At 45.9% G+C, this 13,769-nt stretch overlaps 1 protein-coding gene across 8 annotated transcripts in view; it reads left to right on the plus strand.

The window, feature by feature from the left end:
* RIN2 (Ras and Rab interactor 2) overlaps positions 1-13,769 on the plus strand; it is a 212,125-nt gene that overhangs the window by 101,903 nt on the left and 96,453 nt on the right. For 4 of the 8 annotated variants that reach the window (XM_043480500.1, XM_043480491.1, XM_043480497.1 and 1 more), the window contains one exon: positions 10,151-10,244. In XM_043480500.1, coding sequence (XP_043336435.1) covers positions 10,188-10,244 — 57 coding nt within the window. In that variant the 5' untranslated portion in view covers positions 10,151-10,187. Of the gene's footprint in view, positions 1-6,568; positions 6,691-6,792; positions 6,974-7,189; positions 7,715-10,150; positions 10,245-13,769 lie in introns of those variants that run through there. The other 4 variants (XM_043480494.1, XM_043480493.1, XM_043480496.1 and 1 more) reach the window with 4 other exon arrangements.

Consider the following 13,769-nt stretch of genomic DNA (forward strand, 5'->3'; position numbering starts at 1 on the left):
CTTCTCTAATTTTTGGTAGAATTCAGCTGTGAAGCCATCTGGTCTGGGCTTTTGTTTGCTGGAAGATTTTTGATGACAGTTTCGATTTCCTTGCCTGTGATGGGTCTGTTAAGATCTTCTATTTCTTCCTGGTTCAGTTTTGGAAAGTTATACTTTTCTAAGAATTTGTCCATTTCATCCAAGTTGTCCATTTTATTGGCATAGAGCTGCTGGTAGTAGTCTCTTATGATCCTTTGTATTTCAGTGTTGTCTGTTGTGATCTCTCCATTTTCATTTCTAATTTTGTTAATTTGGTTCTTCTCTGTTTGTTTCCTTAATGAGTCTTGCTATGGTTTGTCAATTTGTTTATTTTTTTTTCAAAACCAGCTCTTTTAGCTTTGTTGATTTTTGCTATGGTCTCTTTAGTTTCTTTTTGCATTTATTTCTGCCTAATTGTTTAAGCTTTTTTTCTTCTACTAACCTGGGGTTCTTCCATTTCTTCCCTTCTCTAATTTGCTTTAGGTGTAGAGTTAGGTTATTTATTTGGTTTTTTTCTTGTTTTCTTGATGTAAGCCTGTAATGCTATGAACCTTCCCCTTAGCACTGCTTTTACAGTGTCCCATAGGTTTTGGGTTGTTGTGTTTTCATTTTCATTCATTTCTATACATATTTTGATTTCTTTTTTGATTTCTTCTATGATTTTTTGGTTATTCAGAAGCGTGTTATTTAGCCTCCAGGTGTTTGAATTTTTAACAATTTTTTTCCTGTAATTGAGATCTAATCTTACTGCACTGTGGTCAGAAAAGATGACTGGAATGATTTCAATTTTTTTGAATTTTCCAAGACAGTTTATGGCACAGGATGTGATCTATTCTGGAAAGGTTCCGTGTGCTTGAGAAAAAAGGTTGACATTGATTGTTTGGGGTATGTCCTATACATATAATTAGGTCTGCTGGTCCATTGTGTCATTTAAAGTTTGTGTTGCCTTGTTAATTTTCTGTTTAGTTGATCTATCCATAGTTATGAGTGGGGTATTAAAGTCTCCCACTATTATTGTGTTGCTATTAATTTCCTCTTTCATACTTGTTAGCGTTTGCTGTATATATTGCGGTGCTCCTATGTTGGGTGCATATATATTTATAATTGTTATATCTTCTTCTTGGATTGATCCTTTGATCATTATGTAGTGTCCTTCTTTGTCTCTTTTCACAGCCTTTGTTTGAAAGTCTATTTAATCTGATATGAGTATTGCGACTCCTGCTTTCTTTTAGTCTCCGTTTGCATGAAATATTTTTTTTCCAGCCCTTCACTTTTAGTCTGTATGTGTCCCTTGTTTTGAGGTGGGTCTCTTGTAGACAGAATATATAGGGGTCTTGTTTTTGAATCCATTCAGCCAGTATTTGTCTTTTGGTTGGGGCATTCAGCCCATTTACATTTAAGGTAATTATTGATAGGTATGGTCCTGTTGCCATTTACTTTGTTGTTTTGGGTTCACGTTTATACAACCTTTCTGTGTTTCCTGTCTAGAGAAGATCCTTTAGAATTTGTTGGAGAGCTGGTTTTGTGGCGCTGAATTCTCTCAGCTTTGCTTGTCTGTAAAGCTTTTGATTTCTCCTTCACATGTGAATGAGATCCTTGCTGGGTACAGTAAATTGGGCTGTAGGTTATTTTCTTTCATCACTTTAAGTAAGCCCTGCCATTCCCTCCTGGCCTGAAGAGTTTCTATTGAAAGATCAGCTGTTATCCTTAAGGAAATCCCCTTGTGTGTTATTTGTTGTTTTTCCCCTTGCTGCTTTTAATATTTGTTCTTTGTGTTTGATCTTTGTTAATTTGATTAATATGTGTCTTGGGGTGTTTTGCCTTGGGTTTATCCTGTTTGGGACTCTCTGGTTTTCTTGGACTTGGGTGGCTATTTCTTTCCCCATTTTAGGGAAGTTTTCAGCTATTATCTCCTCGAGTATTTTCTCATGGCCTTTCTTTTTGTCTTCTTCTTCTGGGACTCCTATGATTCGAATGTTGGGGCGTTTCACATTGTCCCAGAGGTCCCTGAGGTTGTCCTCATTTTTTTTTTATTCTTTTTTCTTTTTCCCTCTCTGCTTCATTTATTTCCACCATTTTATCTTCTACCTCACTTATCCTATCTTCTGTCTCCGTTATTCTACTCTTGGTTCCCTCCAGAGTGTTTTTGATCTCATTTATTGCATTATTCATTTTTAATTGACTCTTTTTTATTTCTTCTACGTCTTTATTAAACATTTCTTGTATCTTTTCAATCTTTGTCTCCAGGCTATTTATCTGTAACTCCATTTTGTTTTCAAGATTTTGGATCATTTTTATTATCATTATTCTAAATTCTTTTTCAGGTAGATTCCCTATCTCCTCCTCTTTTGTTTGACTTGGTAGGCATTTTTCATGTTCCTTTACCTGTTGGGTATTTCTCTGCCTTTTCATCTTGTTTAGGTTGCTGTGTCTGGAGTGGGCTTTCTGTATTCTGGAGGTCTGTGGTTCCTTTTTATTGTGGAGGTTTTACCCAGTGGGTGGGGTTGGACGATTGGCTTGTCAAGGTTTCCTGGTTAGGGAAGCTTGCGTCGGTGTTCTGGTGCATGGAACTAGATTTCTTCTCTCTGGAGTGCAATGGAGTGCCCAGTAATGAGTTTTGAGACGGGTCTATGTGTTAGGTGTGACCTTGGGCAGCCTGTATGTTGGCGTTCAGGGCTATGTTCCTGCGTTGCTGGAGAATTTGCGTGGTATGTCTTGCTCTAAAACTTATTGGCTCTTGGGTGGTGGTTGGTTTCAGTGTAGGTATGGAGGCTTTTGGATGGTCTCTTATTAAAGTTCCATGTGTCAGGAGTTTTCTGGTGTTCTCAGGTTTTGGGCTTAAGTCTCCTGCCTCTGGATTTCAGTTTTATTCTTCCAGTAGTCTCAAGACTTCTCCAACTATACAGCACTGATAATAAAACTTCTAGGTTAATGGCGAAAAGATTCTCCCCCGTGAGGGACACCCAGAGAGGTTCACAGAGTTACATGAAGAAGAGGAGAGGGAGGAGGGAGATAGAGATGAGCAGGAGGAGAAAAAGGGGGACTCAAGAGGAGAGAGACAGATCTACACAGTTTTCTGTTCCCAGAATGTTCTCTGTAGCCCAGACACCCACAAAGATTCACAGAATTGGATTGGGAAGAGAAGGGGAAAGGAGGAAATAGAGGTGTTCTGAGGTAGAAAACGGGGAGTCAAGATTGGGAGAAAGTAATCAACACACTCCTGAATAAAAATGGGAACTGAATATTGGATTCTTAAATGTCCACAATTTATATCATATACTGAAAAACAAAGATTAAAAATCTAGAGTAGAGGTTAGACTCTTAAAAATACAATATTAAAAACAAAAACAAAAACACACACAAAAAATTTTAGAAATATATATGAAGTTCAGTTTAAAAATAGGGCTTCTCTTTTTTTTTTTTTGTAAGGTTATAGTGTAATGAAAATGAAAATTAAGGAGTAGTAGAGGAGTAATAGAGGACTTTAAAAGGAAATAAGAGAAAAAGGAAAATAGAAAATAGAAGAGAAAAAGAAAAAAAAAACAAGAAAAAAAATTTTTCCTAATTAAAAAAATCGTAAAAATCTATGAAAATGAAAATTAAGGAGTAATGGGGGAGTAATAGGGAATTTTAAAAGAAAATAAAAGAGAAAAAATTTAAAAAAAACAAAAAAATTTTTTTTTTTTTTTACTTAAAAAAGAAAAGTAAAAATATATCTAGAAATTTCTCTGGAGCTGTTGCGGTCAGTGTAGGTTCGGTTCAGTTTCATATAGCTCCTCGTTCCAGCTTACACTTCTCGATATCTACAGGCCCCTTCCGGTGTAGTCGGTGTTATCTAAAGGGATTTTAATCTGTTGCACTGGTCCCTTCTGAAGCAGTTCCCTTTGTTTATTTGGCTTCTGTTTGCCAGTCTCTTCAGTACCTAATTTCCGCCCTGACACAGGTGGGCGGAGGTGGTCTCTTATTCAGGTTGCTAGTTCCGTCGCGCTGCGGGGAGGGGCTGGTGCTGCTTTCCCCGTCTATGCTGCTCAGGCTCCCGGCTCTTCTATATGGAGCGCGCCCTGCGCTGCGCGCGGTTCCATCCCTCGGGTGTTCCACAAAAGCACGGAACAAAACGCTGCGCCTGCTTTTTGTGCCTTCCCCGTCCGAGCTGCTCAGGCAGCCAGGAGCTTGACGGGCGCACTCCCCCCAGGTGCGGCGCGCCTTCTCCTCTCCGCGGTCCCAGTCTCAGTTTCCGCCTGCGCCAGTCGGGTGCCTGCGCCCTGTGTCTCACCGCGACCCTCCCAGCGGATGTCGACCATCCAGAATCTCAGGAGGTCTTTGATTAGAAACTGGAGGCCTGTTTGCAGTGCGATAGGGGATGCGGTCCTTGGCGCCGAGCCTGCCCCTTTCCCCTCCCCCCTGCCTCCTGCCTCCTGCCTCCAGCGGGGCTGGGCTGATCCACAGCCTGCGAGCTCTTCTCTGGACTTGCTCGGTCCCTTTGTTCTGCGAACGGCCAGCAGTGTGTTCCGCCGGTTAATTATCTCTCTCTCTTGCTATCCCACAGTTTAAGTTGGTAACTCACAAAAGCTCCCTCCGATTGTCCTCAGGGCACTGAGGCCCGGTCCTTACCCTAAGCAATGCCGCCCGCTCCTCTCCGTTCCTCCCCCACTTGCTGGTGGTGGATGCGGGGAGTCTGGGGTACTTTTCTGCTGGGAGTTGCTTTTAGGCACGTAATCTGTGGGTTTTATTTATTGTTCCCCTCCCAGTCAGGTTGCCCTCCGAGATTCAAAAACTTCCCCCAGACCCGCCAGTGCGAGGGTTTCCTGGTGTTTGGAAACTTCCTCTATTAAGACTCCCTTCCCGGGATGGATCTCCATCCTTAGCTCTTTTGTCTCTCTTTTTATCTTTTATATTTTGTGCTACCTCCTTTCGAAGACAATGGGTTGCTTTTCTGGGCGCCTGATGACCTCAGCTAGCAATCAGAAGTTGTTTTGTGAAGTTTGCTCTGCGTTCAATTATTCTTTTGATGAATTTGTAGGAGAGAAAGTGGTCTCCCCGTCCTATTCCTCCGCCATCTTGGCTTCTCCCCTCAATTTTTTAAAAAAGTGTGTTACTTCATCTGTTGTATCTTCAGTGTGGATTCCATCCAGGTGCCACCAGGTTATAAACCTTCAGTTAAAATGAACCACCAGCATAGACCCTTTTGGGGCTTCCCAGGTGGCAAAGTGGTAAAGAATCCGCCTGCTAGTGCAGAACATGCTGCGAGAGACATGGTTTCCATCCCTGGGTTGGGAAGATCCCCTGGAGAAGAAAATGGCAACCCACTCCAGTATTCTCCTGGGAAATCCCACGGACAGAGGAGCCTGGTGGGCCGCAGTCCATGGAGTCACAAAGAGTCAGACACAGCTGGGCGCGCGCGCGCGCACACACACACACACACACACACACACACACACACACACACACACACACACACACACACACACACACACACACACACACACACAGAGACCATTGTGGCCAGAGCACTTAGGGAAGGAGAGCTGTAAACTCAGGTGCTCACATGTAGACAGTAAACCCGAGGGAGGCCTGGAGGGTGTGACTTCCCTCCATGGTGTCCTCTGGGTTCAGGGCCGATGCGGCTTATGGGGCTTCTTCACCTACGTGTGGTCATTGCACACGTGTGCCGGCTGTGACCACCGACTATGTGGCGCTTTTCAAGTGAGGAGCTTAAAAGACACATGCTTCTGAGAATGACCTTGGGGGCTACCCCTCTCTCTTCTTAGCCCTATTCCAGGTAGCAGCCCCGAGGCCCGAGGGGTGTCACTCAGAGGGGACAGGGAGAAGGAGGCAGGCGGTAACTCTTGGATGGCCCGACGGGTCAGATGGGGGCAGTGGGTGGGGGGTCAGGGAGCAGTTTCCCATTGGTGGGGAGGAGGAGCTTGTAACAGCCAAGCTGCCCGCCTGTGTCCAGGGCATATTCACTGCCCTTGTTGGAGGCGTCCATGCCTGCTTTGTAGGCATCGGCAAAGCTTCTGCAGCATCTCTGAGAGACCCCCTGTTTTCCAAGGGGAAGGCCCTCCCCTGGAATTGGTTACAGGACAACCCTGTGAGTGGCTGCAAGGCAGTCTCACTGTGAACACCTTCCTAAAAAAAGAAGAAAGATTATTTTTATTCTCCTCGGTTACTCCTGTGAAAGTCAAGACACAGAGCATTGTTTCTAATTCTCTTTAAAAACAGTTACCAAGAGCCTGGGAATACAGTGCTTCTCTTCTGGTTTCTTACTTCCCGTAAATTAGTTTCTCTTTTCAACAAAAGATGTTTATGATCTTCAAAATGCTTTAAAGAGTTTAACAACTAAGAGAAAAAAACCAGTGCTGGGCAGGGAGACAAGATGCTCAAAGAACAAATTTTAAATTTAAATAACTTGAATCGTCCAGCCAGGGGCTGGAATAGAGATTTTTCTATCCAACTTGTAAAATCCTTGGTCATACAAAGATAATTACGGAAATATTCAGAGACCTTCCCTGGACCCAGACGCAGACCCGCCCCACTGGCTCTTACCTCTTAGTAAAGACGAAAAACATTCAAAAGAGGGAGGACCTGCCATCATCGGAGTCACTCAAGGAACCGGGAGGAAAGGTGACATGCCTGTCCCAGGACCGGCCTCGACCTAACAGGTCCCCGGGGGTGAGTCACTTTCTTCTACTTCAGTTCAATTGGCTGTAAAATGATTATAATAATGAGAGCTTGTTTACCAAGAGCTGAAGTCTACTTTGCCTCGCTTCATTCAGCTGCTGGGAGGAAGGAGGACGGGAGTGACTAGAAAGATTTCAGGGCCGACTTGCACAGCCGCAGCCGAGGAGAAACCCATGACTCCAAGAAGCTGCGTCTTTTAAACCAGACTTGGGAGTGGAGGTCGCCAGAGTCAGTGTTACTGCTGCTGCTCTGGAGGTTCGAACTTGTACCTGAGGTGAACAGAATAGAACGGTAGAGGCTGGCTAAATAAATCAGGGGCGGGGGGAGGAGGGGGTGGGCGGCTGGGGTCCGTCCCGGATGCAGCCTCTCTTGCCAAGATCTGGCAAGCTGGAATTTTAAGCAACAGCTGGAAACTTGCCAGTGACTTGGCTCCGTGGCTCGGTGAACTGGAGCCCGAGCGCCGGGTATTCCAGCCCCGCCGGCCAGTCCCGCAGCCCAAGATCGGATGGCGGTACCCCAGCGCCGTCCTCAGTGGCTCCCAGTGGAAGGGGCTGGAAGGCCGACTGGGAGCGTCCTGCTCAGCACGGTCCACGCCACCTGGAGCCCGATCAGACGATGCAGTGAGTCCTGGACACTGAAATCCCAGGACAGACTTCACCTCGGCACTCGCTCTTGGGGCCACATGGAGGCCACCACCAGGCTTCCTCCAAAGTGGCCGAGCCTGGCATAGGGGAAGAGTTGGGAATACTCGCTTCCTGCCTTTGTCCTGTAGTTGGACCACAGCGCCGGCTCTGTTTACATTCTTTCAGTGCTGTTATTGAAAGTGCTTGGCTGTGTCCTTCCAAAGGGTTCGCAGCGTCCTTCGGTCCCTTTCGTGTTTTTTTTTCTCTCTCTTTTTTTTTTTTTGCTAGCATTCAGCTAGCATCTGGAAAGATACACTGGACACGCTGGGCTCCTTTTTGGAGACTCTGCTCCACCATTCAGGGAAACCAGGAAAGGAGCAAGCTTCCACCGTGTAAGTCTGGAGGAATTTGACAGCCTCTCTAACTACCGTACCTTTTCTGTATGTTGGTTCAGTCTGTTTGTGTACTGGGGTGGTGTTAGGATGAGATCGCTGGTATAACCCCAGGGTGGGGGAGGGATCAAATGAGAACCACAAGTGGAAAGAAAGTCTGCTTATCAATTGTATTAGGTTTCTGTCCATGTTGAGTTGGGGTGTCAGAGGCTATGGTTTGGGAAGGAAACTGCTGCTCCAACAGGAAAGACCTGACACCCCAACTTCTTTGGGACCCTTGAGAGCTTTATTTGTAAGAATTTGAATAATGTGGATATACTGTCTGCTTGGATTTCATTCTCTGCAAAGGACCTGCTGTGGCCCTTGGCAGCCTGTCTTTGTCACCTGCTCTCATAGCCTTTTGAAGAAGCAGAGATGCAACCTGCATCCTCCGGGAGAAATGTGATGGATCTGCCAATTCCACATGGAATCCAGGCTAGTTGTTTCCTTGAGGACCACTTGAGGTAGACGTGTTCACACTTAGTTTTCAGGCAGCTAATTAAGCTAGTAAAACTTGAGGAATCCAGACTGCTCGGGGGTTATAGGCAATATTCCGTGCCTGTCCTGGCTCATCAGAAAGGGTTTGTATACGGAAAACTTCTGAACAGAACAAAGGGACTTAGGTCTGGATGAGGAATGAAGTCTTGGCTCCCAGCGTGCCATTCCTTCACTGCTGTGCAATGTCAAATTCCTTGCCGAGAAAGCGTCTGGAAGGAAAAGAATTACAGGCATTAGGCTTGGATTCAAGTGTACTTTTTTATTTGTGTGCTTCTTGGTTGAAACAGTTAATCATTTGCCCCTCAAGGTTCCACTGTGGTTGTGGTTCTGCTCCGTGCTCTGAAGACAGCACTGCGTTTTCCTTTTGGGGGCACTCCAGTCCCTGGACTTTGCTAATTAAGTGATGAACTTCAAAGGGCCTGGAACTGGGGCTCCGTGCAACAGCAGAGCCCGTGAATGTGAATCTCAGAGTCAACAGAATCGCCATGGAAAGCTCACCAGTCTTCTCAGGAGGCTTTTGGAAGGTTGATCTTCATCTCAGAGGGATTCTGAGTGGAAAGAATCAGATGGAAGACAGCTCTGAACCTTTAAAGGGACGGAGCCACAGAGACATAACTAAAATAAGTGACAGCTCCAGAAGAAGGGGCGGGTGCACGCTGTGTTCTCACTTTCTGAGATGGAAACCACGGGTCATCGCAGCCCCCTGTGGATGTGAAGGAGTGGCAGGTCTTGGGGTGGGAACGTGCCTGTCTCCAAAGGTCATCACTTCCTAACGCAAGCAGTTCTCTGCAACTTTTCTGCTTGTTGACATGTTTGTGGGCTGCTGCTGCCTCTGTCCCCCCAAGTTCATGATGAAAGAGCCTCAGCAAACTAGCAGCAGCTCCTGTGTCTTTGGGGCCTTCCCACCCCACCCCTGCCGCAGAATCCCTCTAAGATCCCCCAAACACTTTTTCATTTAATGTTTCCTTTATGGTCCTTCTGCCGGGCTGGTCGAGGTTAGGGTTAGCTACCTCTGAGAGCCAGAGGGCAGTTTAATCATCATTCCTGGTGCAGGAGGCCAGATCGGAGATGCTTCCTGAGCGTGCACTGGACGGGGCGGGGCCAGTTGCCTGTGTGCATGTGTGCTTTATTTATAAATGGACATGGAAGGCGTTGCAGCCTGGAGACAAGATTATTGGGTTTTGATGCTCCAGTAAGGGCAATTCCAAGCTCAAATAGCTGCAGTTATGATTCAAAACCCAATCATGCCCTTAAACTCCCCTCTGCGTTCCAATGTCCACCCCACCTCCCCTCAGGTTATCCTGGAGCTGTTTACATGCTGTTTCTTAACACAAACTGATCTCTGTCAACAGGCACACAGGATTTCATCCGAAGCTTTGATTTCTTAGGAGAAAAGAGAGGGATTTCTTCCTGGTGCCCTTGTGTTGACCTTGCCTGGGGGGAGAGGGCTGGCAGAGCTGTTAATGACCTCATCCCATTCCTGCAGGATTTTCTGGGACACGCAGGGCGTCACTCTTCCGCTGGCCTCTGTGATCAGCCGCATTAAGTCTGTGAGCTTTGGAGCAGATTATAGTGACATCTAGCATTGTCCCTCTAGGACTTGAGCGTGAGGTCAAGCAAACACACAGAGCAATCATTATGCTATCCGCAGTCCCCGGGAGCCTCGGCCGTCAGCTGGAGGAGCGGGGGGGGGGGGCGGCCAAGGTGGGGCTGAGTCTGAGCCATGGGCGGCAGGAAATTAGCCTGAAAGGAGATGGAAGGGCTTTGGTGGGAAATAAAACGGCACTCTTGTTGTTGATGGAAAAAGATCTTGGCAGGAGGGTTGTTGTGAGTGTTCTGTGGCTTAGAAAGGAATTTCCTACAGGCTGGACTAACCATCACACATGTCTCTACCTTCAGGAGTCCCCGGCGTGCAGGAGAGCCTCGTCGGGGGGCCATGTCAGCTCAGACCATGGGCACCCGCGGTCTGGACAAGCGAGGAAGTTTCTTTAAGGTAAAAGGGAGCCTCGATCGGGGTTGCTGATGGGTGTCTTGCTCCCAGTGACGGACTGCACGGGGAGCTGCAGGACTGCGGAGAGGGGAGGGGGAAGCCTGCTCCCTGAACCAGCTCTGGCTGGGGAGCTCGCCTGAGCCCAGCTGGGAGCTCTTCTGGCTTTGGTGGGAGACAGGGGCTTTCATGAGTCCGTGCTTCCAGACAGGCTCAGCACCCAGGCACAGGGAGATGCTACCTGTATGAGACAGGTGAGACAACCTTCCCTTGTCAACTGCTCACCTGCTCCTTTTTCACCTGGATGGTTTTTGATGGAAGCTGGGCTCAGCATCTGAGTGTGCTTTACCCTTGGCTTGATCCTGCAAATCATTTACGTGCTTGTTAAAAGAAGAGAAGGACACACAGATTCCTGGGCCTTACCCTAGACTGACTGAATGCTTTTGCTGGTGTATTTTATCAAACACCCCCAGAGGCCTCTTAAGAGAGAACCCAGGCAGCATGATGAAAGCTGGACCACTTTTCTACATGCCTGTTGATGTCAATGGGGGACCTTGCTAGGTTAATGAGATGAGCTTCTCAGTGGGTATTTTATATACTCGAGTATGTGTTTTAAATTAAGACCTGACAATTGTTTCTAATATACATGAGGGAATTAATTTTCTTTTTATGGTGTTTGCTTTGCTTCCTCTCACTCACCCTCCAAATAATGCAAACTCGTAGAAAATTTGGGAAATGCAGAAAATGTAAAATCAGAGGGAAACAGTAGTAAAACATGCATTTCCAATGTGTCACAGGCAGGTGTTCAAATACCAGGTCTTTTCCTCAAAGGGGGAATGAAATAGAGGCCTTCTTATTTTGGAGGAAAACTGACTATATTTACTGATTACCCCACCCTGGTGGGTTGTAGGTATAGAGTAACTCACATTTAGATGCTTCCTGTTTCCAAGAGAACCAAACCTGATTTCCTGTGTCAGTTCTGGGCTGCAAAATTTTCATCAGAAAAGCCTGTTGGTAAAGCAAAGCCAAGTTTGTTCAAGAGACTGTCAAAAGAAGACATGGCCAGGGCCTGGGCCTGTCAGTGTCTAGGCAAAGGGGGTTAGGAGGTGTCTTTACAGGGTTTAGAAGTCCATGTCCAGGCTCTTTAAGCTGTGCTTTTTCAGGCAGAGAATTGACTGGGTTTCAGCAAAGTTTGTGGTCACATAGTACGTAATACAGTTCAGGATGGGTGGATGCAGCATGTCAAGAGTCTTAAAGCGAGTCTTCGAGAGTAAACCATTGATCAGCAAAGCTGTTTTCCCAGGTGAGCAAACTAATGTGCCAGGACAGATTGTTTTGTAGGAATTTCCTGCCGTAAACAGCAGATTTATTTATTGGTTTACGATAACTTCCTGGAAGAACTAGTCAAGTCATGTTGACACAGATGGTCTCTATTCTCAGTCCTGAGAGTTGAGCTTTGTCCATGTAGCTGTCTTAGTTCACAACCATTTACTCGATTTGAATCAAACCTGTGTAAAATCCACCAGCAGAGGCACAAGAGGGGCCCCCCAAGCGTCCCGTGGACCAGGTGCTAACCCACCAGGCTTTTGATTCATCTCCAGTTCTTGGATTCTGACTTATGCTAAGATATCCATTTCATCTTGCTGGAAGGGGGGAACCCAAGTCCCCCTCCCCCAAGGCACTGCCTACATCAGCCTAAATGTCGGCTTGTCCATAATTAGCACCCTAGCCTCAGGAAGCAGAGAGTGACTGAATCTCACGTAGTAGTTAAAGTCCAGGCAAAAGGAGAAAACAGAGTCCAGATTGCCTTTGAAAATTCCTAAGGAATTTATTGGACCCAATACTACCTACTGTTAAGTTCAACATAATCAGTTTTTCCTGCAGTCCTGGGAAAAATCTTTTTTGTTTTAATGTGTTTTCAGTTGCATTAACAGGTAAAATAGTTAACTTGTTATGTCCTATGAAAGAATCCATCAGACAAGAAGTGAGAGGCTGAGGGCAGGTCCACTTCTCTGCTGAGTCAAATGCCCTTGAGGAAAATGTTACAAGTGGCCTGAACTATATAACTTGGTATTGTCTCCCCTTCCCCACTGCAGAGCTTAAAAAAATCGTTTTGTTTGTTAGATGCTCCAAGTTGATACAGTTACCTTATATTTCTTTCTCTCCTCTTTTTTATAGACATTGTTATTCTTTACTATAGCTATTTCATAATTAGTTATCATGGAATAAAAATATTTGTTATTATAATATTGAAAGTGAAAGTGTTTGTCAGTCAGTCGTGTCCAACTCTTTGCGACACCATGGACTATAGCCCACCAGGCCCCTTTGTCCATGGGATTCTCTAGGCAAGAATACTGGAGTAGATTGCCATTCCCTTCTCCAGGGGATCTTCCTGACCCAGGGATTGAACCCAGGTCTCCTGCATTGCAGGCAGATTCTTTATTAGATAAATAATATTATTAGCTATTATTAATTATTCCATCATTTTTCCATGTGGTTATCTGCAAGGATGGAGTCATCTGCCCTTTGGACCTTTAATATTGACCCCTTAAAGGTTTGTTGTGAAAATGCCAGGTGTGTTCAGCTGCTGAGATGGGCTGTCCCTCAGCACAGCCCAGAACCCACTAGCTCTTCCTTTATTCCTCAAGCTTCATTTTGACTCACATTGACCAAGTACCTGTGATCAGCCAGGCTCTGTCCTAGGCACCAGGGAGAGAAAAACCAGAAGCCATCCCAGACTTCACGGAGCTTTCAGTCTGGTACCAAAGCAGGATATTAATCCAATATAATAGTAAACCCATGGTGATAATCATAGGAGAAAACAGTGCTTCATGAGAGAAGTAAAAGGGACTCAGGACAGATAACTCGACATGGGTCCCAGAACAGTCTTTCCTAGAAAGTGGCATCTGACCTAGAGCTAAGGTTGAATCTAGGGATCAGAGTAACTTTCTTGTGCCACTGTCCTTCCACCCTCCACACAGACTCGCGATGCCCTACGTCTGGGTAGGACCACTTCATAAATGTGAGAGTTCGTGGTTACATTCTTGACTCACAGCTGAATTCCACACAGTCATTATCCCTTTCTTTTTATTAGGGCTCGCCTGATTTTGTGCAAAGCATGGATCTTTGAAAGGCAATCACCAGACCTCTTTTTCAGCCTCATCTTCCCTACCCAGTTTGTGCTTTAAGCTAGAGCTGCTAACCGCTAGCAGCGAGCCTCGATTTGTGGCTTTGCCTCTGTCCCAGCTCCTAGCAGTGACTCAGCCAAGTTGCAGGACGTGAGGTCCTGGGTAAGGCAGATGGTCTGAACATTCTGGGGTAATTGAGAATACCCTGGGGTTATGGTGCTCATGGACTCTCATCCTGGAATCCTGGCCACAGAAATCCTGTGCTGAACAAACACATGGTCCATAGCCCTTCCCAGCATCATTGCTAATGTTCCTCACCCGCCTGTGAGAATAGTATCTTCCTGTCCTGAAAGGTCTTAACGTTGGGGAGGCAGCAAAGTTATTTGCACCTACATCAACGTGA

The sequence above is a fragment of the Cervus canadensis genome, chromosome 10, assembly GCF_019320065.1.
Source record: "Cervus canadensis isolate Bull #8, Minnesota chromosome 10, ASM1932006v1, whole genome shotgun sequence".
Lineage (NCBI taxonomy): Eukaryota > Metazoa > Chordata > Mammalia > Artiodactyla > Cervidae > Cervus > Cervus canadensis.